Source organism: Zonotrichia leucophrys, chromosome 18, assembly GCF_028769735.1.
Source record: "Zonotrichia leucophrys gambelii isolate GWCS_2022_RI chromosome 18, RI_Zleu_2.0, whole genome shotgun sequence".
NCBI lineage: Eukaryota > Metazoa > Chordata > Aves > Passeriformes > Passerellidae > Zonotrichia > Zonotrichia leucophrys.
Genome location: NC_088187.1, coordinates 7,477,379 through 7,500,930, shown reverse-complemented (window position 1 = coordinate 7,500,930; position 23,552 = coordinate 7,477,379). Strand labels below are relative to the sequence as shown.

Here is a 23,552-nt window from a genome sequence, read left to right as displayed (position 1 = left end):
CCCCCAGATTTTCCTAAAGGCATGTGGTGCTGCTTTAAAACTCTGCCCTTTGTGAAGCTGAAGGACAAGTACAGGAGGACAGGTACCAATGTCCACCTGAGCTGTGAGAATTGGTGTCTTCTTAGGAAATTTCAGCACTGGATCTGAAAAACACACTTTGGTGTGAATCCAGCCCAAAGGAATGGCTTTGTTCTGTCAATCCCTGAAGGCAGCACCCTCAGGATTGAGTGAGTATTGCCATGGAAGACTCAGGGGTGTAAAACCCTTTAAATCCTTGCACTGCCAGACACACTTATAGAGGTGAGCTGTTCCCTTCCTTGCTGAGGAGCTGTCTGTGTCTGCTGGGGGTTTCTTGCACCTTTGTGGTCCAGGGAGTCAGGACTGATGTTAGGCCTGGGATAACACATGTGGGTCACTCCAGACCTCTGTGTGTCTCTCTCGAAACATCACCAAGGGCAGATGGGCAGCTCCTCTCCCCTCACTGCAGCTTGAACATCCATTTAACAGGACAAGGCACAAACCTCATTTTCAAAAACAAGTTTGTGAACGTCTTGAGGTCGTGATCCAGGATGGGTCAGCCAATGTGCTGTGTTTAAAAAGCATTACGGTATTCAAAATGAAATAATTTTTCTCCTTTGAATCATGGCAGTTAACTGAAGTGCTTCCAGACCAGAGCCAACTGTTTGTAATTGGATATTAAATTTGTTTTGTGTAGTTTAGCACTGAGTCTCCATGTTGTCTGAGCAAGAAAAACCAAAATAAATTTTAAAATCTTTCAAAGTCAAAAGGATTTGCCAAGCCTGCGAATATTATTTTGTACTCTAATTAGCTGATTTGTCAGAATAAGAATGAAAACAACTCTTGGCTGCACTCAGTTTATTGAGGTGTTGCCCAAACCAGGGCAGTGCTGATGGGGGGTTCCCACTGGTGACTGTCAGGAGGCTCAGCCTGCCCTGCCCAGGTGTGAACTGAAGTGTGGGCAGGGAAGGGGAGGTTGGCATGGCCCAGTCTCATATGACACAAAGCTTTCATTTTGTGTTGGCTGCAGCTGCTGGGCTGCTGGAAAATGTCATTGACTCATGGCCAGAGATGGCACATTGCTGACAGTCTGACCAGAACACCTCTGTCCCTAGGGATTATTGATCATTTGAGCATAGCTGTGACAAGAACTGCTGAACATTTGCCAAAAGACAGGTTTGTTAAATTAAACTGAAAATAGATGTCCCTGTACAGTGAGGCACTCAGCCCAAGAGCATAAATTGTTGTATCACCCTCCCTTTTCACAGGGTGACACAAATGGTGGTTTAAAGCTTAAACTTTTAACATTTCCTCTTTGGCCACTTTTGCTGCATAAGCTTCTAAAAGTGTTGGAACTGTTCTCAAAATATCATGTATTTATGTCAATTTTGCTGCTTATTTGTCCTCAGTGAGTGACTCAAGGTATAGTTAAATGCTTACCAGATAGGTAGGTAGTTACTTACCTGGGAGCATGAAGTAATTTCATTACCATGTGCATCAAGTTGCCCATTTGTGTGGAGATTGTCAAACCAGGGCCTCAGCAGTCACATGGAGACAGGAAACTCGTGATTCTTCAGCAAATCATTTAAAACCCTAAGCAGTGCCTGCTTTCAGAACAGAACTGTATTTTAGCAGAGTTCACACAGGTCTGTAGAGCATTTCAGGGGTTTTGGCCAGCTGGGCTCAGCTCATTTCACCTTGTGCTTGTGAACATTTTCATGGGCACCTTCACAGCATCCTGCCTTCCCCTTCGGCTCAGGCCTTTTTGGATAGCCTGGACTTGAGTTCAATTTGGATACACTGGACCAAGATTTCACTCAGAGAGGCTGAAATACATGGAATGCATTCACAAGAGCAGAGAGAAACCAGAATGCTGAGACAAGTAATAACAAGATGTCCAATGAATGACATGAAAACTTGACTGAAGCTAAGCCTAAAGATACACACAGAGCCAGCAGACAGATGGGAACCACAGAGGAAGCCAGGAGGGAACAGTGAAGAGATGATAGGACAGTGGCCAGGAAAGAACAATGCAAAAATTATTTGGATTAAATTTGTAGCAGAAAACCAAGTCTGGCGCCAGGAAAGAAACCTGAGGAATATGGCAGGACACTGCAGTGCAACTGCTGGGTCTGGACAAGAGGGAGAGCCCAAGTGTCAGAAGGAGGAGATCAGAGGCCTAAATGTCTCCACAACAGGAGGACAGAGTTCCTGCCTGGTCAGAGGGAAAATCTCCCAGGAAAGGCCCTTGCTGCAGGCTGGAGTCCTGCTGCTGTCCAAAGGAACACAGAGTAACTGGCGGGTGTGGAGGGAGCAGAGACAAAACAAAAATTCCTGCTGGTAAACAGAGTGGAAGTGGGTGAGGCAGGGGACAGGAGTGACATCAGTTATTTATGGCTGTTTGTGTCCCCATATCTTTTATCTCCCAAGGAAGGCAGAGGCTCTGTCGTCAGGGGCCGGCTGTCCCCGCCCGAGGGCAGCAGGGACAGGGACCATGTCCCTGGGATGGAGCTGGAGCACAATGACCCTGTGCAGGGATGGGATGGCAGCTTGGGGTGTTGGAATGGGGACAGTCTGCTGTCACATCCAGCCTTTCCCTGGGGGCAAATGAACCAACTCACAGAAATGTGTGTTGCTGTGAAGAAGGAAAACCAGAGGTGACAGCGAGAACGCGGTTTGAGCACAGTGGGGATGGAGCAGTTCAAGGAGCCCATCTCTACTCAACAAAACACTTTGGGATGTGCCCACTTGGGCATCAAACAAGTCCTGCTGCCTTGACTGAGGTTTAGGTAGAAGCTTTTTCTCTTTTTCTGAATCAAGCCAATGCTGTAAAAACTTTGCAAACTTGAAATGAGGGAGAGCAAAGCCAGTCTTGCTCTATTTTTCATATTTGTTCCCAGAGGCTTGTTGACAAAATTGTGATCTGTACTGTTACAAAAGAACTCTGGGACAGAATTATTTGAATAGAGAGCTATAAGTGATAAAAATCTGTTTATACCACAACATCTCCAGCCAAATGATTGACGTATACATTTCTGTCCTTCCATTGATGTAACTTTTCAATTTCCTGTTGGTGTCTAAGCTTGATTTATTTTTCCATTTATTTGGGTTTTACAAAGAGCACTAAAGAGCTTGGCACTTGGGGCTCTTTTTTTTTTCAGTTCAACCCTCTTAGTTCTCGATCACTTCATTGTTTCTGCAAACAATGAAAAAGAGAGATGGAAAGAACAGCTGAGAAAAGCTGGGTTGCTCACCAGGTGTCTGACTGGTATTCAAGTATCCTCTTTTGAGGGAGGCCTGTATTCCCTGAAAAAAAAAAAAAACACAACAAAACCAAAATTAATTAACAGTCACAATCAGTTCATAGCCCCTGTTCAGCTAAACACACACACCTGGGCAGAGCCCTGTGTGCACCTTAACCCATCCCTGCTCAGCAAGGCATCTCAGCATGGACTTCAGGGCCAGGGAAAGAAGGGAAGTTTATCCTTGAAGTCATTTGTGCAGCTCCAAGTCAGAGCAATGGAAAGGACAGGATAGTTTATATGGAGTAATTTTGAGTTTGATAGAAAACTCAGTGGGGTAAGCAAAATGGTTTCATTGAATTTGGTGCAAGCATGTCTACATCATTAATTTTATATCTGCATCCTCTTGATGAGCTCTTGAGTTATGGGACACAAGACAAATCAAGCAAACAGCCCAGCTACAGAAAAATTGAAATCCAGTTTGAGTCAGCTTTGCCCATTCCAGGACACCTGCATCCAATATCAAGCATTTCAGACAGAGAAATATTCCCTGTGCCCTGGGTTTCACATTTTCACTGCTCTTTGCTGCTGCAGAGATGGAACACAGAACAAATGAAGCTGTAAATAGGAAGGAGTTTAACCACTGTGACAACACTTCCCGGAGCGGGCACGGCGGGGCCTGCGCTCCCCCTGCAGGCGCCGGCACAGCGCTGGCACCAGCGAGCAGAGGAGGTTAAAGGCAGAGCGGAGTGGTAAAAGCAGAAGATGTTAAAGAGCAAAAGAGGTTAAAAGCAGAGGTTTCCCTTCTGGCAGGCGCTGTCGGCTCTCTCGGGGCGTTCGGACCACTGTTGGTGCCCCGGTGCCACCTGCCGGGCCCGGCCGGCTCCGCGAGGCTCCATCAGGAGAGCAACAGCTCCTACGTGTGGCCGGCCGGGATCAGGGCTGGGAGCTCTGGGAGCTTCAAACCCGAGCTGGAAAAGCCTGCAGGGAAAAGCAGCGAACCCGGCCGGAAAGTCGCGCTGTCACCTTGTTCATTTTGGGTTCTGTGAGTTCAGGTCTGTGGTGCTGCCGGCTGCTGTCTGTGCCTCACCTTCTGTTATTTTTTTCTGGTGAATTTCAGCTTCCTTTCCCTAAACTTCTCAGATCTATTGCATTATTCTTGCTCTAGGGAAATACATAGGCAATAGGAGACAGGGGAGAGTAGGGGAAGGGGTCAGGTGCTTCTCGACCCTGGCAGGGTTTGTGCGTGACCTCAGAAGCCTGGGCTACACAGACACACACACACCCTCATGTAAGGCCCCTCTCACTCAGCCTGCCCTGCTCAAACTGGCATTTGGGCACCCCAAGGGCTCAGTGGCTCTGCCCTTGGTGGCTGCACATGAGTGGGTAACAGATTTGCTTTCCCTGGATATGCTCTGGGCACTCGGTTTGGACTGTAGGTACTGGGGTAACTGTGGCTCCTGATCACACCAGGTTTCTTCCTGTGGTCCTGGAATCTCTGCAATTTCCCTCTTAAATTATGACTTGTATGAGGAAGGCAATGGGCTGGGCAGCTGCCTGTAACCTCTAAGTGTCCACCTTTCCTGTCCTGAGCAGCAGGGACTTGGCAGGACAAGGTGTTATGCTGGTGTTGTCCTTTCTGACACTCCATCTCAGCCTGTTCACTCTTCTGTCAGCATATGCTGCTATTGCTGCCATCCCTGTTCCCATCTTTCTCACTGCTGCTGGATTGAAGTGATTTCTTTTTGAAGGGCTGTTTTTTAGCAATGACACCATGGTTAAGTCAATCAGGGCAGGCAGTGGTGACTCTCCCCTGGCTGGAATGGGCTCAGCCGTGCCAGCGCTTCCCACAGCACACAAGGCTCTGCTGCCACCTCAGCCTTCAGCTCAGGAGCACAAGGAGGGGAAATGATCTTGGCTTCCATGTGTCTGAGTCTAGCAGAGCCTGAATATTCTGCTCTGGGCATCCCTCTGATGCCTCGTGTGCTGGTCACCCTCCTGAGCTTCAGTCCTCCAGCCAAAAGTGCCTGTGGAGCAGCCCTGAGCTGCTCTGCAGAGATGGCACAGCAGGGACCTAGTGCTGAACTCCTCTCTGGGGTCAGACAATGGAGTTTCCTGCAGACTGATTTATCCTCTTCAGCCATTGCCTGCAACTCCTCTGCAACTTGTGCTGTTGTTGCTCTCCAAATAGAGCTTTTATAGCTCCCTCCTAACAGAACCTTTTTGTAAAATCTTTTTTTCTTTCTGATTGTAGGGAGGTTCTTTGCTGTTTCACTAACATCCAAGACAGAGCCTTTGTTATGATTTCTTTCCTATTCTATTCTTAGCTAGCCTTCTGAGGAAATCCTTTCTTCTATTCTTTTATTATAGTTTTAATGTAATATATATCATAAAATAATAAATCAAGCCTTCTGAAACATAGAGTCAAATCCTTGTCTCTTCCCTCAACCTGAGACCCCCGTGAACACTGTCACAACATCTGACAGCCAAACGCTGAGCCTCAGACCCAGCATGTGGTGTGTGACAGGCATAGAAGAGCAGGGACACACAAATGTGCATCCTGGGTGCCATGGGGCTCCCTCCCTCTGCCAAAGGTGCCACTGGCAGTGCCAGCCTCTGGTACAAACTTCTCCTCAGCTAAAGAGCCGTCAGAGAGGGCAGATGGTGGGTGGGGGATGCAGCCCTGTTGACCTCACGGCGAGTGCCATGTGTGAGGCCCGGGCGGCAGGATGGCCCCATGACATATTTCTTACAGCTTAGACGCGCCAGATCGGATCCTGCTGACACGTAAAGCCCTTTTCCACAGCTCTGCCACTGCTCAGAGCTGGGACAGCCTAATCTCTTCCTAAAGACTCCTGTGCTGTAACCAAAACCTTGGGGTTTTGCATGGAGAGGTGAATGTGCTGATGTCTGTGGTGCTCCTGGCACCATCCCTTTGTGCTGCCTCCCTGGTGTCCTGGACCTCTCTGCCTTCCACCAGCCGGGGTGGTCTCTCTCCAAGCACTGTGTGGGTGACAAGTGGCAGCTCTCTATGTCCCTAGTCCCTTGTCAGCTTCAGAGACATAAATCTGGAAGGTGCAAAAGGCACTTGAAGGGTTTGTGGTCAGGAGTCTGGCGCTGCTGCCAGGCACTCACAGACTTTGCCCTCTTCCCAGCCGAGGTTCCACACAGGAGAAAGAAATTGGCAGCCCCCTGGCTGCAGAAATGCTGCAGTTTTGTTGTACCCTCTCACACGTGGGAGACTCAAATGAGACAGAGCAACCTGTGGGAAGCAGGATCCTACAGAGGGATTTGTGCAAGGACTGGCTGGGCAGTGTGTGACAGCAGTGTGACGTGTCCTTGTAATACTGACAGTGACCTGGGCAATAAACATCTTTAATTCACTTTAAAACACTGCTGTAGCACAAGCCCAGGGCAGAAAGAATTTAGTCAAAATCAGGATCAGGCTTGTGAGATTTTGAGAAAAGTTACCTTGCAAATAACTTCCTAATTATTTCTGTATTCATTTACTAATTACACAACTCAGTTTTTTTCAGCCCATGAGTCCAAACTCACCTGAGGAAGGGAGGCTCTGCAAAATGCCCTTAGAGAAAACCCAGTTTGGTACCTGCCCACCAAGGAAAAAGGTGGTCCCTGGGGAAGGGGCATGTTTTCCTATCAATATAGCAATCAAATTTAGCTTCTGCCACTGTAGGCAACGTGGCATTAAAAGAAGGAGCTTAAGTTATTAAACTGAGCTGCTTTAATCGTCCCGTTCGGGGAAATCCATTGCTACAGGAGACCTGAGGATTAGTGTATTTTTACCACAAAGCCAATACATCTATTCTGATCAGTTAGCACTTGCTCATTCGTGCATATGAAACTTCATTCTCCAGGTTTGCCCTCTCTAGTATGGGTCCAAATGGATTTTTATTTGGAGATTGACCCCGTTACCTTGAATCTCATCATTCTGGTATCTAGCTATGTCATTCTGCTTCTGGTTTTCCTGATCTCCTGCGTGCTCTATGACTGCAGAGGGAAGGATCCCAGCAAGGAATATGCTCCCGAGGTCCCTGCAGACAGCCAGCCCCCGATCCGGCTGGTGGTGATGCAGCAGGGCTCCCCTGGCACTCGCTGGGCAAAGGGGCTCGTCTCTGCCTACGAGAACCCTGCTGATCTGCCTGGGAAAAGGACTACAGTGGTGTGAGGGACCCTGCCTGCAGCTCCAGCCCCTGCCTCTCTGCTATGTTTACTCCCCGTGTGCAGAAGGATCGCGGGATCCCCAGGTACGTTCAGATTTATTTGATGTGGTGCCATTGCTCAGGGGACCATTTAGTGTTGAGCTGTGCTCTGCATCGATATGAGCTCACAGTTCTGCCTGCCAGCCATAAAGAGACTAATTTCCATTTCTGCTGCTGCCTTGCAGCCCACTGGCAGCCGGCAGCAGTGACGCTGTTATCCCCTCAGGCTCTGATGAGGGGCCTTGGTTTAATCTTGAGTTGTGCCCAGTGCAGTTATTTTGGCAGGGACACAGTGTTGTGTACCCCAATGGGCTGAGCTCTGCTGCCCCACAGCCTTGGCACATCTTCCTCAGTCGTGCAAATGACCTTGGAAGGCTGTTCCCACCTCCCCAGGGAGAGCAGAAACACCGAGGGTTTTCAAAGGATGGGGATTGTGCCTTTCCTGTGGAAGCCAGCTGCTGCTCCCATCAGAATTCAACACTTCCCATGTTGGCTGTGTGCTCCTCTGAGGGCAGTGCCAAGCCTGTCTTGGCACTTATTTTCTGTAGGTAGAACACAAGCTCTGCTCTTAGGGAGCCGAGCAGCCCTTGCCCTGCACAGATCCCCTGGCAGGGTACAGTGCTATTCTTCCTGGAAAAGCTGAGTGCAATGCCTCCTGCCCAAGGGGAAGTGGGAACTGAGGTGAATTCACCAGTAATGTGAAACGTGTGTCACCACTGTCCACTGGAACAGGAATTTCTGACCCCACATTTCTGATTTTAGTGTCCATCTCCACGTGTCTGACCCTGCTTCTTGCCCTGAGCCTTTCTTCAGCTCTATCAGGTTCCTGCTGGACCACATCAAGGCTGGACCACATTGTATCTCCAGTAAATCAAATACTATCTGCATCAAGTCCTGCTATTCTCATGATTCCAGAGCTATAAGCTAAAGGCGTTTTTGGTTAACAAGTTTCTTCTGCATCTTGCTGGTTTTCTGCCTCTCAGTGCTCCAGGGGATATTTAACACTAGGTTGTTTTGTCCCTCTAAATAGTGCTCAAGTTCCTATATGTGATATTATTTAAGTGGCGGATTTTAGCTGGGTATTAAGGGAAAATTAGCACTGGACCCAGACTGTTGCAGGTGCCTGTCCCAGAGGCTATTTTACATCATGTTAATGTGAAGTTCCCACAGAGTCCTACAGAAAGCTTTAGTAAATACAGTGAGATTTATTACCTGTGTCAGGTGTCATGGATGACTCACTGGATGCAGTGGTCCCAATGTCTTCAGGACAGGCATTTTAAATACTTCCAGAAATAAACTGCAGTGAATTTGAACCACAATTGAACAAAACTGTTGCCTGGATTGCATGATTTGTACTCCAGCTGGGTAGGAACAGTCTGCCTGTGCTACATCCCCAGACATGCTGGGGGTTTCTGAATCAGCCACAGAGCATCCTGGCTCTGGCAAAGAAATCTCAAGAGTACCTTTTATTTAACTGTATTTTAAGAAAAGGAGCCAGAATGGTTAGTGGTTTTTCTTTTGGTTTCTAAATTCTTGTGGGTGAACCCTGGCTTTGTTTTCAAGGCTTTTTCATGGATATGCCTGGTTTGGGAAGGAAGCCTGAATTGGAAGGAAGGTTTCTGATGGGTGGGTTTAAACTGGAGTAAAACCCTTGATGATGAAACTGCTAAATCAGAAGTTGGTGCCATGATCCTCTTCCATGTATCATGCTGAAATAACTCTGTTGAATGTTTTCTTTTGGTTATTTAGCACTGGAAAAGTGCAATTCGTTGCAGCTGCTTTGGCAAAATGTGGCAGTGACTGAGCTGCTTGTATGCTGTGGCTGCTGTCACCCACCCAGGGTGGGTTATCTCTCCTTGGGCTCTCCCATCTGCCTTCCCTTCAGCCTCTAAGCTCTTTAAAGCTTTTTGTGTGTCCATGTATCATTTAACATTCCAGGAGCCTCCTTGGTGATAAGGGATCCCTGGCATTGGAGAACAGAAATAATAACCTTTGTTAATAAGACCTTGGGAGAGGTCTTGAGGGACTAAAAAGAGCTCAAAAATATCGCAAAGAGCATGGCACAGCTCGTGTGACACCAAATGCCACAGTGCCAGCAAATAAGCTGTGGTTCTTTGCTGAAGGTCATGCAAATAATGTAATGACACCATGTCACCATTTCATTGCCACTGTGTTTGTTTCTGTAGGTAAAACAAACTTGCAAGGCTGTGTTAATAAATACTTTTAGATAGCTGAAATGCTCCAGATATGGAGTTTTGTGTGCATTAACCACAGATCCCTGGCTCCTTGAAGCTTGATGGCAAAGCTGCTGATTTTGGCAGGGTAATTTTTCTGGCTTAAGCTTTAGGAAGTTGTGCCTGGGGAGGCTGCAGGCACAGGAGCAGTTTCCATTGTTCTCTCATGAGGACATTTGTCAGCTGTGATAGTTGGTGGACTCTGATCCAAAACGTGGAGGTAAAAGCAGCAAATGATACTTTCCTTCTGATAGCAGAAAGGTAAACAAAGGGCAAATCCCTTTCTGGAAAATGAAAAACTAAAGTGCATCAGGACTTTGTCTTCCCAACAGGAATAAAATGGCTTTCTTATATACTAAATAAATATTGGAGTAATTTGTCTTACTAGGCCAATATTGGAGTATTGTTTATACTAGAGCAGGATTAGGATATTATTAGTGGGAGAGAGTCCTTGAGTGTGTAACGAGAATTCCAAGTAATCAAGGCCCTGTGAGTGAAATTACTGCTTTGGGGAGGTCTCTGCTGCCACGCTTTACTTAATGACTGTGTCAAGATTAATACATGCAAATGGGCTTTTATCAGGCCAGGCTTGCCAGAAATCAGCCTTGAAGCTGTGTTCCTTGGAGTGCTTGCAGTCCTCTGCCATGCCATTGGCATCACTGTGAGAAAACAGGGATGAGAACTCCCACAGCAGGGCTGCTGTTTGCATAAATTGTGTGTAAGATGTGAATCCCTTGCTGGAATTCACACAGTACAAACCATCCTGGACCAGAGGAGCTCTGCAGGGACTGAGCTATCCCTTTGGGACACCTGCAGCATCTTCCAAGCCCTGTCCACGAGGGGAAGCACCAGGATGTGGCTGGGGATCCATGGATTCAGGGAAAGAGCCCCTGAACCTGACTCTTCCATCCCTGCTCAGTTGAGGATGGGTTTGTGCCTTGCTTAATCCTGCCCGTGCCTATGGAGACGTGCTTTGCCCAGAGGATTAGACAGGATTTTAAGGCCAGGATATCCAGCACAGAAATCCTGTCCTGCAGCAGGTGCCCTTTGCAAATGAGTGAGATGAGGGTAAAATTGTATTAACATTTATTCATAAACAACATGAGTGACAAGGATTTAGGAAATATGCTCTATTCCCAATTCTGCCCTTGGATTATGGGGCATCCCTGGGCAGCTCTTGTCCCCTCTGTGCTTTGCTCCATGTGTCTCTGGTTAGTTTTCTCTGCTCTTCTGCCCTCTGCACTGAGATTTCTCTCTTCTGAGTCATTTTTGCAGTTCATAAGGGGGTTATCGCTACAAAACTGGCACACAGGGGCTGCACTTGAATTTCAGCCCATGGACCAGGAGAACAAAATCAAATATTGTCCCACAACAATGCAGATGGGTCAGAGAAGTCGCTGAACAAGCCACATTAAATCTGGGCAAACCCTGGGCACAGCCTTTCAACACCTGCTTTGGTGAGCTGTGGTCACCTTGGCACCCTGATATCTGTAGCTCTGTGATTTGAAGTGAACTCAGGGGTGCTGGGAGGATTTATTGCTGTTGTGCAGGAAGCAGGAATTCAGTCTGCACTGGCTCTCTTACAATTGGCTTAGTGTGCTTTAAGAGTCACAAATTACTGCTTCTGTAAAGCCTTTATTAAAGGGTTTTACAGAAACAACAGGAAAAAAAGATTTCCAGAGTTCTCCAATATTAATTCAAGTCAAACATGTCATTAAATTCACTGAAAATTCATCTTTCATGTGAGGTTGTTCCACTGTAAACATACTGTCTAAGCCTTTAGATTTCTTTCTAAAATCCCTAATAAGCCACTACATATGAGTAGAGGATTAGTCCAGACAGACTAACCCATATTTGCCAGGAAGAATTCCTTCCCATGCAGTGATTGTTTTGAATTTGAAAAGGGGTTAATCTTGTCTCATTTTTTTTTATCAGCACATTTTTTATCCTCTGATAGTGCTGAGTGTAGAAGCACAGTGACATGTCCCAGTCAAACCCCTTGGCTGTAAGAACTTGAGAATAATTTTTACTGCCTAGAACTGCACCACCTTGAGTCATCAGTCATTCAGCTTGTGTGATGTTGGTGCTTTGGTGGCAATGCCAGGAGGTAAGAATTGGTGTTGGGAGTTTAATTGGAAATACTGTTCTTCCAACCATAAGCCAGTGCTGCTTTGGGGAGCCCATTTGTCATCTTTTAGAGGTTTCAAACCCCACAGCCCCAAGTGTCCTGAGCTCCCTGTGTACCTTTGCTATGGCAAAGCACTGCCCTCGTGTCCTGGCCCTGCTCCAGCCCAAATGACTTTGTGGCTCTGACTCCCCGTGCAGGGTCTGTTCTGCCAGGTGGGCTCTGGGGGTTGAGCTGGATCCCCATGTCCTGCTGGGGTCCCTGAGGGGCTCCTGCATGAGATGACAGCTGGAGCCTCAGCAAGGGTGGGGTGTGAGCAGCATGGGAGGCATGTACGTGTGCTGGAGTCTGCTGGTGGCTGCTGCCCCCAGAGAAAGCAGGTGGGCTCCTGGGGCAGCTCTCAGGGCTCTGAGGTGAAGGTCTGGCTCTTCATGCTACAGTGGGTGGTGGAAAGCTAAATTAATTGTTTATAAATAAATTGCTCTGACATCCACAGCAAAAAGCTATCTGAATTAACTAGAGAAAATCATAGCAGAATGATAAAAACCAGAAAAATCTGAACAGATGCCTTCTCAAGCTTCTGTTCTGCTCCTGCTTTAGTTTCCTTACTTCCTCCTCACATATGCTGGTTTCCTTGGAGACACTGCTCCTTGGTATCCCTGTCTAACACTGACACTGTTTGACATTCATGTTTCAAAGAGGCATTTCCACCCCAATGTGACAAATCAGGGGCAGTTTTTGGAGGCAGATCCTTGTCACAAGGCATCTGAATCCAGAATCTGATGCTTCAGCCCTGGCTGGGGATGGGTCAGTCTCATCTCAGATCTGCAGCAGATGCTCTGTGTGGGCAATGAAGCTGTGCCCTAGTTTCTCCATCTGTTAATGTCAGTAATAATTGTTACACAAGTGGGGTGTAGGGTTGATTTAATTAATATTTATGAAGGAACATGAGATCCTTTCACGGGTGGTGCTATGGAGAAATTGTTAATTATGAATGATTATATATTTGTGTCTCTTCCTGAATGCCTAGAAGACTTGGACATATTGTTTAAACACTCTCATTTTGCACTCCTTCAGTATTTGAAGCTGATTGGGCCCACGGTATAGCTCTTTATTACTCTAAAAATACACTGAATTTAACTGCTATTGACTTCTTCATGAGCAAGGAATATAGGCTTAGTATCCACCTTTATTTGTAATAATTATATTGCCTAAGTAATCAATATCCTTTTATCACTTCATTATGTAATATTCTGCGCATTCTATTTTTATCTCTGCCACTTCTTTCATGGAAAATAAATATACAAATTCAGCTCAATTCTAGGGCTAAACCTTTCAAGAAAGAGGAGGGCAGGGAGGGATTGGGCATATCCACCTTTGCCTTCTTCAAATGACAAACCCCCTGAATTTCTGAGAGATTAATGGGAGTTGTCTTAAGTTTATTGCTGGAAACTGGGCACACATAAAGGTAATATAATGAGCATAAAAGGTGGATTGAAAAAATCCAGTAGTAGCAGCAGATGATTTAATGTCTGTAGGTGCTCTGTCCATTGGGTACAGCCACTGCACCTCATACCCTCCCCAACAACAACCAAAAAAAGACAATACTTGATGGAGGGATATTAATAGTGCTTATTACAGGTGATTTCTTTCCCATTCTCTGCATTCCTCCTGTTTCAGAAGCGTTTTAAGCACAGATTTGACGTAAGTCACACTTGTTTCCTCAAAAAGCGGAAACCCACCCTTTTTCCTTCCAAAAGAAGAGCAGACAAGCAGCAGCCTGGGCTTGCTGAAGGACAAACACTGCACCTGCCCTGAGCCTGAAGGACATGTCCCTTAGTGAGACAGAATCTTCCCCAGTTCCTGCTGTGCCCCGCGGGGAGCAGTGCAGGGCTGTGCTTTGCTCTCTGCAGGGTTCACAGCAACGCTTCCTTTCAATCATTTCTCATCAGCCACCAGCAGCTCTGCAATTTCCAGCCCTCCAGGCAAAGCAGGCAGGTCACCAGGGCAGGGGAGGTGTTGTGAGCCCAGGGACGCTGCAGGGAAAGAAAAGCTTTTTTACTGAGATGGGAATGGTATTTTATCACTTTTCATGGCTTTTGTTTTAGACCAGGTTTACACTGGAAGCAGGGTGGTTTAATAATGGGTGGGTGTTTTTATTACTAGCAAAAACTCCGATGCTGACATGATTACACCAGCAAAAAGTAATTTGACAATAAGCCTTATTTTCCTTGCTGAAGCAATGTGTACTAACTTGGCAGATAATCTCATTAATTAATTGAAGCTCTATTTACAGTTGATGGAGAGAGACAGCTTGTTAGGGGCACGCCATCTTTTCTAGTGCAGACAAGGCTCTGGAAAGCTGCATTTTTATTTATGTACACATGCTGAATTGAAAATCGGGGCATCGCTTGTAAAGCCAAGTGTTCAATCCCTGGAGAAATGAATAGAAGGCAAATCTTTGGCATCAGGAGGCTCCCTGTTTGTTTTGGGAAGGAAAACTGGCAGGGATCCCAATGCTAACTCTGAACATCTGAGGAAAAGGCTGCTGGAAAGAATTATGTCGTGACGCAGACAGGGGAAAGCCAGGAAATTTGAAGCCAGGACAGAGACTCCTACCTTAACTCATTCTGGCATGGAAAAAAATCATTGTGAAGTATTAACACCACAGCTTTGGGATGTATATTTACTAAAGGTGCTGGTGTTTGAGTTCCCTGGGAGGAGGGAGGTTTTCAGCAATTCTTGGTGGTAGAGATTAGAGAACTGCTGGGACAGGTGGGAGTGTTGAGCCATGACTGGAGGAGGAGATAGGGATCATCATTGTCACATCCATGTCTTTTTGTAGCTGCCTTGGCAGGGTTTTTGGCCTGGGAGGGGACATGCTGCTCCCCCATTATTGCCTCTGGAGAGCTGAAGGGACAAAGGACCCTTTTTGTTTCCCCTCCAGCCAACTCTGGAGGTCATGAGATGCCGGGGCTTCCCTCCTCTTGTGAATCTGTGCTCTCAGTATTGCAAAAGTCCATCTGTTTGTTGGGGTGACAGTTCAACTGCCATTGGGAGAGTGTGAGATATTATCATGGGCTGGTTAATGGGAAACTGTTTTGCAGATGGACTCGCTGCTCTTCCCCTTTTGCAAACAGAAAATGCTTTGCCTTCTTCAGCTGCTGAAGGTGAACCTGTGCTTTTATTTTGTTGCCTGTTTGCTCGTCATGTACAGGGAAAAGAGAGGATGCCCCAATGTGGGACAGAGCTCCCAGAGGGGAGGGCAGTCATGTTTGAGGCAAGAAGGCAAAGAGAGGTCCCACACCAGCAGGGAGGTGGGTGATGGTGCTGTTTAAACTTCCCCCAAGGTGGCCAAAGCCTGGCCCACAGGGCACAGCTTCAAAGCACAGTCGTGCTGTAGGGCTGCCTTTTCCTGTTTTGTTTAACAGCTGCTAGGGAGGAGATGACCATGTTTTTTCTGTGCCCTCTCTGCTGGGAAGCATTCAGGGTAATCTGGAGTCGCAGATGTTACAGAGGCCAGATCATTTCCATTTTTTTTGAGCAGAAGAAGCCAAGGCATACTTATTGGATGAAATGGATGAAGGCAAAAGGCTCAAGCCCAGGCTGTGCTCTCATCACATGAGGGTGAAGCACCTCTTTTTGTTTCTATACACAGCAAACTTTTGCCCTTACCTGGACTGGAGCAGGGCCAGCCTTTTGCTGTGAGTTCTTTCCAGGCATGTGTGCAGCAGCACTCACCTGCCTGCAATGAGCAGGGTACCCTTGGATCTCCAGGTACTTCCCATCCTGTGCAGATGGCTGGAAGAGGAAGCTGGGTCTCAGCAGCTCCCTGCCCATCCTCAGAGGCCAGTTCCCCCAGGATGGGCACCAGGACCTGGCTGGATGGCAGGAATGCCTGTCCTGAGCAGGGCCAGGTGGGATGTGTGCCACCAGTGTGTAACAGTGCTGTCAGCATGGGCAGCTCCTGTCACTGCATCCTGGCAGTGCAGAGCTCAAGAGCATCCTCTTGGGTCAGAAGCATTTTGCCACTCTTTGACTGAAGTGCCAGCCAGTCAGATTAGCTGTGCTCCTACAGGGCACAGCTTTTCTGTCTTAGCAGATAAACCTCTGCTGGCCAGATCACAGCGTCTCAAACCCCCAGCACAACCTGCCAGAAGGCACCGAGGGCTCAGAGCAGCCCTGAGTTCAAAGGGGCACTTTGGGCTAAGAACTCCCAGTGAGCCTGATCATGACTTCAACCTGGGAGATGGGGACAGCAAGTGCCCCAGATGACCAGAGCAGGGCAAGGCTGCAGAGAGATAATTGGGTTTGTAGGTGCAGCCCTGGCTGCTGGCACAGCACAGGCTGCTCCTGTGTGTGGTACAGTCAGGAAACACTTTAATGTTTGGATTTTAAAAATGGAACCATCATAATGTGTGTCTCCTAATAAAAGATAATAAAATATGCAATAGCAACCCTATTGGCTTCTGTGGTTGCTAGCCCCATGTTAATGTATAGTGCACACAGCTCCACATGCTGAGACCTGTCTTTGTGCACATAATTACAGGTTCTTGCATAAAGAACCTGTAATTGCTGCAGGTGCTTCTATTTTAACCCTGTACTACAATGTCTTAAATTCAATACAGAAGTCACCCCAGCTCAATTCTCAATCTTCACCTCATCTTGGGTCACTCCTTGTCTCCAGAAGCTCAAGAGACAGGGCAGGTTGTTTGACATTGACATGCACCTGCTGTCCTAAGCATCAGCTTTACAAAAAGCACATTCTGGGATGCAGGTGCAGCACATGATGTGCACTTGGTGTCTCCCAACAAACCAGTGGTCTTTCCATGCTCCAGTTTTTGGATTTGCAGGGGCCACATTCTGTTGCTCAGGATGGGATGTGACCCTGGACAGGTCTGAAGCCCATGTGCTGTGCTCTGTTCTCCCTGTCCCTGCTGCAGGCAGGAGCTCACTCAAGGCAATTCAACAGGATTTCAGTGGAAATACCTGAGGGTGACACGAGTGCAACTGTAATGCAGGAGAGGGGCCCAAATCTGCACAGGTACAACCGTGATTTCTATTTGGCTGTCACATCAGATGTGCTGCCCCCCAGCTTTCTGCCATTCCACCCTGCTTTCAGATCCAGCTGCTCTCTTACCGTTGGTTTTCACACATTTTGTCACACTTTGCACAATGTGACCACTAATTGTGCAGCTAATTAACTGTTAAAAGACAGTATCTTGGTGTTCAGATCCAACCCATGGATCTGAGCAAAGCTTTCCTGAGGGACAAAGGCACCTACAGCTCTGACCACCCCAAACTTGTTCATTAGAGCTGCACCTGGGAGATTCAGCTCCTCCCTTTCTTTTCCCTTTGAGGGCCTCAAGCAATGTTTTTTGCTTAGTTGGACGTCAGGATGCCTTTTAGTGGACAGATGGCATTTTTCAAGTGAAGATGGGATTAATAAAATCAAATATTTGTTTCAATTTGAACAAAAGTAATTTGTCTGATCAGACTGTCGTCCTCTGGCATCTATCCATGGAAATAAAAACCACAAAGCAACAAGCAACAGCTCTGGATTTTACACTGGAGTGCCTCCCTAGGAGACTGAGTGTCCTGTTCAGCACAGATTTCACTGGGATCCCAGGGCTTGCTTTCTTTACTTGAGGTTTGGTGCAACAGCAAAAAATTTCTGCTTCGTTTCTTTTGAGGACTGTAGAACATTCTTTGAGTAACTGAATCTTCAGAACTGGGGTTCTGTGAATGTGTCCCCAGAAAACCTCCTGTGCAGAGGGGATGTGTGACACCACTGATCCAGCCAGGACCAGCTGCTCCAAACCAGACCCTTGTTTTTGTCAGCCCAAGACCCCATTTCAGACAGACCTGTGTACAAGCTATAAATCATCAGGTCTTTTGTTTCACTCCCTTTTGTATAATGGCAGTCCTACTTTCCTTTGACAGTGCAGTAATTTAGAATTTGATGGTGGTTTAATGAAAATCCTGCAGTTCTTCTCCCTGGAATTTGAGAATCGACATTACAAAGAAGTCCTTCCTTGACCTTTCCCTCTTGGCCACTCCTGGAAATTAAAGTGTCTTCATTTTAATGAGTTCAGAGGATTAGGGAGTTGCAAGAAAAGAAAAATCAACTTCAAAAATACCTAACCTCCTCTTGTGAATATGTCAGGACATGTTTTCAGATGCAGAGCTCTTACCTGAACAGGCTTGTTCTCTCCTCATTCTGTGGCTTCTCCAGCTGAGCTGTTTCCTGGCTCCAGCCTGTGCTTGATGATGCAAGGCCATGTTGACTTTGCATGAGGTTTGCTGCAATGTATAGAGCAGATTTGTAAATCTCCCCAGCCTTTGCTCCCCTGTCTGTCCCTCCTGCAGTCCAGTCCAGCTGGCAAACCAGGGCTGACCTGCCTCTGTCTGTGTGTATAAATACATATAAGACTGTATATAATGCATAAGAATATATCATTATATAGGATGCAATATAAAAACATCTCTGCAAGGCTTCAGGAGCTGTGTCTAACCTGGCAGGGCCATCCTAGAAGTGAAGTGGAAGAAAATGAACCAAATAGAAATGGTTAAGAATGGGAAGAGTTCAGGAAATGCTGGGCTTGGGGCTCTCCCCTTCTTGGCCGTGTGGGTCTGAACGGAACCCGGGGAAGGTTTGAAATTTGGGACATGTGGAGACAGAGCCCAGCAGCTGCAGCACTCACCCTGGATGGGAATGGGACAGGACTGCTGCCTTAGAGCCAGACTGATGCTGCTCTGGGAGTGGTTTGGGACTATGTACCCACAGGAGTTTGTAAATGAAAATAAAATATTTGTCAGCAGTTGATGAAACTCAGCTGTATTTTTTTTTTTTAGCAAAAAGCTTCAAAACTGTCCAGGCATCTTGTTGTCTTTCAGGGTATTGAAAAATTTCTTTCTGTTACCCTTTTTGTTGGGTGAGATGATTTCTTCCAGAACCAGTGTTATGAGGTCAATCAGATTTCAAGCCCAAGCTCATGGCTATGGAATTGCTCCTCTTTTACCTACGTGAGTGCCAGATTAAATATTCAGTTTGCTTTCACAGCCAAAGGAGAGGGTTGGGTACCTCCAGAGGAAATTCAGCTCCCACGTGTATTTTGTTTCCCCTGAGGTAAGAAGACATTTCATTTGGGTTCAGTGAAAAAACCACAGGTTTGGTATCTACTGTGCATTTTGGGTTTGTGGTCCTGTAGGTGGTGTAAGCACAGCTGTGGAAGATCCTCTGCAGCTCCATGCCTTAGAACAAGTTTGCTGTGTGAAAAAATAGAATTTGTATAGGTTTGAAAGCTGTATAAATAATAGTGTTTTCCTAGTACTACACCAGGGCTATCTTGCATACATATTTATTTAGTAGTAAGACCAAAAGCTTGGAAGAGAACTGTGTTTGCAAAGGGCTGTGATGGCAAAGGTTTCCTTCCCATGCCCATGTGCAGCACAAAATGGAAGCAGATATATAATGGAAAGTATGTGGGAAAGGTAATTTATTCTATCAATGTCAAATACCCACACAAACCAGTCTGGCTTGATATTTATATTTGCAGAGTTTATTAGCATAAAATAAAAAAATAAACCATAGTGAACATAAAATAAACCACACTGCCATATGGGAAGAGTGTCACCAAAGCTGTTCTTGCTGCTGCTTCAGTGCATTTATCCAACACCGGATAAATGTGTTTTTATCACTCCCAGACCTGCACTGAACAGTTTGGCTTTGAGGTGAGTCAAGGAGGAAATGACAGGGATTGTTGGTTGGGAAATCAGGGTAAAATCTGGATCAGCCATATGTAAACATGGACATGGTTATGTGAAGGATGAATGTGCAAACAGAAAATACCCTCAGGCCTTAAATCATGAGAGTCTTGTAGTGATGCTGCCCCAGGCCAGCATTGCTCTGCAGGGCAGGACCTGCCATCAGCCAAGGGCTTCTTTGATTGAGGATGGCTTTTTCCTACACTGGTTTTAGCCCATTTTTTAATAAAAAAAAGAGATGAGCTTCACTGCCTTACCTGCAGGATAGCAGAAGACAGGGCTCACTCCTTCAATGCTGCCTCAAGTTCCAGTATAAGCAAAGTGACTGCAATTTCCTTGATCCCAAAAGAAAAATTTGCTATAGCTGATGGTCTCAGTTCTCCCTGTGGCCTCTCTAGGGAGCTGGGAGGTATTTTTCAAGTGGAATGGTTAGTGGATACCAGCTTTGGCACTATAAATGAGGAAAGCAGCTGCAGTTTTTGCAGTCAGGTGAGTCCTGAGCCTGAGCACAGTCATGCCCGAGTAGGGGCCTGGTGCTGTGCTCACCTGGCTGTGGCACAGAACAAATTAGACATGCCCCATCTCCCCAGGGATTTTACAGCTGTGGAGCTGAGGCTCATTAATCATCCTGCCATCAAAACAAACCCTCCTCCTGTGCTGAGGACAGAGCTCTGCTCAGAGCTGCACTCAGAGCTGCAATAACAGGGGCTGTGTGAGGTCAGGGTGGAGGTGAGCTGGCACAGCTCCCTGGGCAGGCATGCAGAGTGGCTGCCACATTCCCACAGGCTTAGCTCAGGCTGTGGCCCCTGTTAGCTTGTCCATTTTTGACAACAAATACAAGTAGCTTTGCCACCTCCTCTGTGAGACTGCCAGCAGAAGGATGGGCTTTGTCCCATTCCCCTCCAAGCTGGGAACTGTGCAGAAATTCCCAGCTGGAGCAGACACAAATTCATGATGCTGTTCTCCAGCCCTCCTCCAGCAACCCCTTGCTGCAGTGGGTAAATTGTGATCAAAGCAGAGACTCTGAGCTGCTTGGCTTGGGTTTTCACATTTAGGGATAAAAAGCAGGATTTGGGATGTAAAGCTATGCAGCTAATCAGCTGGAATAAAGGTCCAGAGAGCATCCCTGGCTGCACTGGAGGCAGAGCTCCCAAGAAAGGCTGAGGATGTGCCCTCCAAGCCAGTCAGAACAGCTGGATCACTCCTGCCAGGCTGTGTTCAGTCTCGAGGACAGGACTGCTTTTGGAGGCAGCCACATTCATCACCCACAGCAAACTTTAATGAACAGCCAATCTTTTTTGGCAGCTTTTTATTGCAGGGAGGGCAGAGGGTTTATGTGAACTGGATTTGTGAAGGCAGTTGTACAAATATTTGTTCTCTGCTCCTTAGCAGCAAAGGGATGAGTACAAACAACATACCCATTTAAGGTCCCACTCACTTGTTACAAAAGAATTAATCCAGTTTTGGTTGTGTTATGGGCCTCCAGCTTGGTCTGCAGGTTGTGTAAGGTGTAGCTCAGCCCCATTCCATAGCCTGGAACAGAAAGTCATGACAGAGCAATGCTGCAAGGATGGAAATCCTCCTGCACAGGGATGGAAATCCTCCTGCACAGGGAAGAGCTTTGGCCTGGGAAGTGGCTGTAAAAAGAGCACCTTTGGGATCTCCAGTCAGTGGAGACAACACCATCTATAGCTCAGGTTTTCCCAAGCATCCATCTGCTCCCTGGGAAGGCAGGATCAAGCCATGGTTGTTTACTCAGTGAGGCAGCTCCCTCCTGCAGGCACTGCAGCAGGTGATTTGTTCTTACTGTAGGGACAGAAAATTCTAAAGACAAAAAGAATCACAGAAAAATTTTAGCATTCAGTGCCCAGGTTAGATTAGGGCTGGTCTGTAAATGACTGAGGATCAGATCAGATTATCAAGACTTGTGTAAGACCTGTCCCTCCCAGCTTGGATTAAACCCTATCCCACACATGGAAAATGAAATACTGTGTAGCTACTCCCAAAGTGAACATAGTCCATTCAATTGTGTGATTCTTCCCACAGGAAAAATACTGCTTGATTATGGCATTAAATAGTGTGCAATATTAGACAGAGAGAGGCTAAGACGGACTTGACTTGAATTCTGGTGCTCCCTAATATTAAGATCTTTGATTTTGAAAATTCAATGCTGCTCTTTTATAAGTGGAGAGATTTTGTGCTTAAAAGTGTTTAATTTTAAACCCCTCCTTATGCTGAAGAGAATCGGTCTCTGCTGTGACTATAGAAAAACTGTGAGAAAAAGAGCAGTTTGAACAAACTACCTTGGATTATTCCAAAACCATTCAGCCTTGATTCCCTTTAGTGATCTCATACTGGTCTTTTACCATCACTGTAATTTGATATTAATATTTTTTAATTAAAGTGCAGGAACATTTCTGGCAGTTGTTTTTGGTAGGTTCCCATTAATATCTACTTAACTGGAGACAGAAAGAGTTGAGCACACATTTAATTATGGAGATGTCTGCATGACAGCATAAAATCTCAAATGAAAAAGAAACACTTTTAATATGAATAATCATCAGACTTAAAAATCTCAGTCATCTTTAAATAGCAATATATTGATGGCTAAAAGCAGCACTAATGTGTCATGCACTATACAGCCTGGAGTTGAACAACCATTTATTTTAACCTTCCATGTTGCAGGAGCTGCAAGTGAGGCACAGCCCATTGCTCAGTTTGTGTGGGATTAATGTCACCATCCAAAAGTTGAGCCTTTGCTCCCCTCAGAACTCAAGAACAAAAGGGAAGAGATTAACTCCTCTAGAGTATCTCCTCTCCTCTGTTAAGGGGCATCTTTCCTCAAAGGAAGCATTCTCCTTTTTGTCTCTAATAGCACTAAGGAGCTTTTAAATGGCTAATGTTAGTGCAAATGTACCCAGTACAGGTCTACTGCCAAAATCTGGGAATTTTGGACTTTTCCACTGAAAAACTGAAAATTTATAAATTTTGGATAGTGACTTTTGTCATTTTGACTAAACCTCCACAGAGGTTTTTCCGGTGCCAGGTTGCTAATAGCTTTGGGGTTGTTTTCTAGAATTAAGCAAAATGCTATTACAAGACTCCTGCAAAGTTCCAAAGAATTGGAGGCAGTTCAGAAACCACCATTCCTACTTCTGTCAGATGTGAGGCTGTTTGAAATGAGCCTTGGGCAGTTGGTAGCAGCAGGACAGGGCACAGATGCCACCACGCTGGTTTGTCTGGGACACTGCAGCCCTACGCCCTCCCCAGCCCCACTCTCACACCAGGGCTGCATCTTGCCCTGTCATTTATAAAACTGATCCTGCTGAAACCATACAGAAAGGAGGAGAGTGCTGTGACCCCAGGCAGGAGGAACAGCAGGAGCACAGCACAGAATTCCTGGGCTTTGATCCCCTGCCAGCACCATGGCCCCAGCGCTGGGGAAGCGACTGAGGAAACAGAGATTGAAGGCATGGCCTTCCTCCAAGGCTCTGGGTTCTGCTCCCAAAAATGTGGCCTTGCAATTTGGCCCCCACAAGCAACAGATAAGAGGTTGTAACACCCAGTGCAGCAGAACAAGGTTAGGCCCTGGTGAGGCTCCCCACTCCCCTCTGTGGGCAACCAGAAGCAGCTCAGGCGTTACAGCCCCTGGGAAGGAACAGTTTCTGGAAAAACATGATCTGTGCCCACAAAAATCTCTATTTCAGCTCTTCATCAGGGGCATTCTCTGTTTATTTCTTGATTTTGTTCAACCAGCCTCTCCTTACAAATACTGCACTGAGCCTCAAGACCCAGGAATCTGGAGGACAGGAATTTGCTGTCTGAGGAATTTTAAAAACATATTGAGGGACTTCTGTGCCCCCTCTGGATTGTTGTTCACCCGATCGCTTACCAAATGGCTCCTAAAAACTTCCCAAGTATTAGGGATTTTTTTCCCCTTTAGTCC

General features: G+C 46.5%; 2 protein-coding genes across 2 annotated transcripts in view; both read left to right on the top strand.

Annotated features, from left to right (window-relative positions):
• The first annotated feature begins 7,161 nt into the window (after positions 1-7,161).
• Positions 7,162-7,446, top strand: SMIM36 (small integral membrane protein 36). The gene has a single exon (XM_064728621.1). It carries the CDS (start codon positions 7,162-7,164, stop codon positions 7,444-7,446), a length of 285 nt encoding a protein of 94 aa, XP_064584691.1.
• MMD (monocyte to macrophage differentiation associated) overlaps positions 7,277-23,552 on the top strand; it is a 43,528-nt gene continuing 27,252 nt past the window's right edge. Inside the window, exon 1 of the mRNA XM_064728618.1 lies at positions 7,277-7,525. Coding sequence (XP_064584688.1) covers positions 7,485-7,525 — 41 coding nt within the window. The 5' untranslated portion in view covers positions 7,277-7,484. The remainder of the gene's footprint in view (positions 7,526-23,552) is intronic.

Bases quoted from the DNA above. Each gene is read 5' to 3' on its own strand.
- SMIM36 (XM_064728621.1), top strand. From the start codon at position 7,162: ATGGATTTTTATTTGGAGATTGACCCCGTTACCTTGAATCTCATCATT.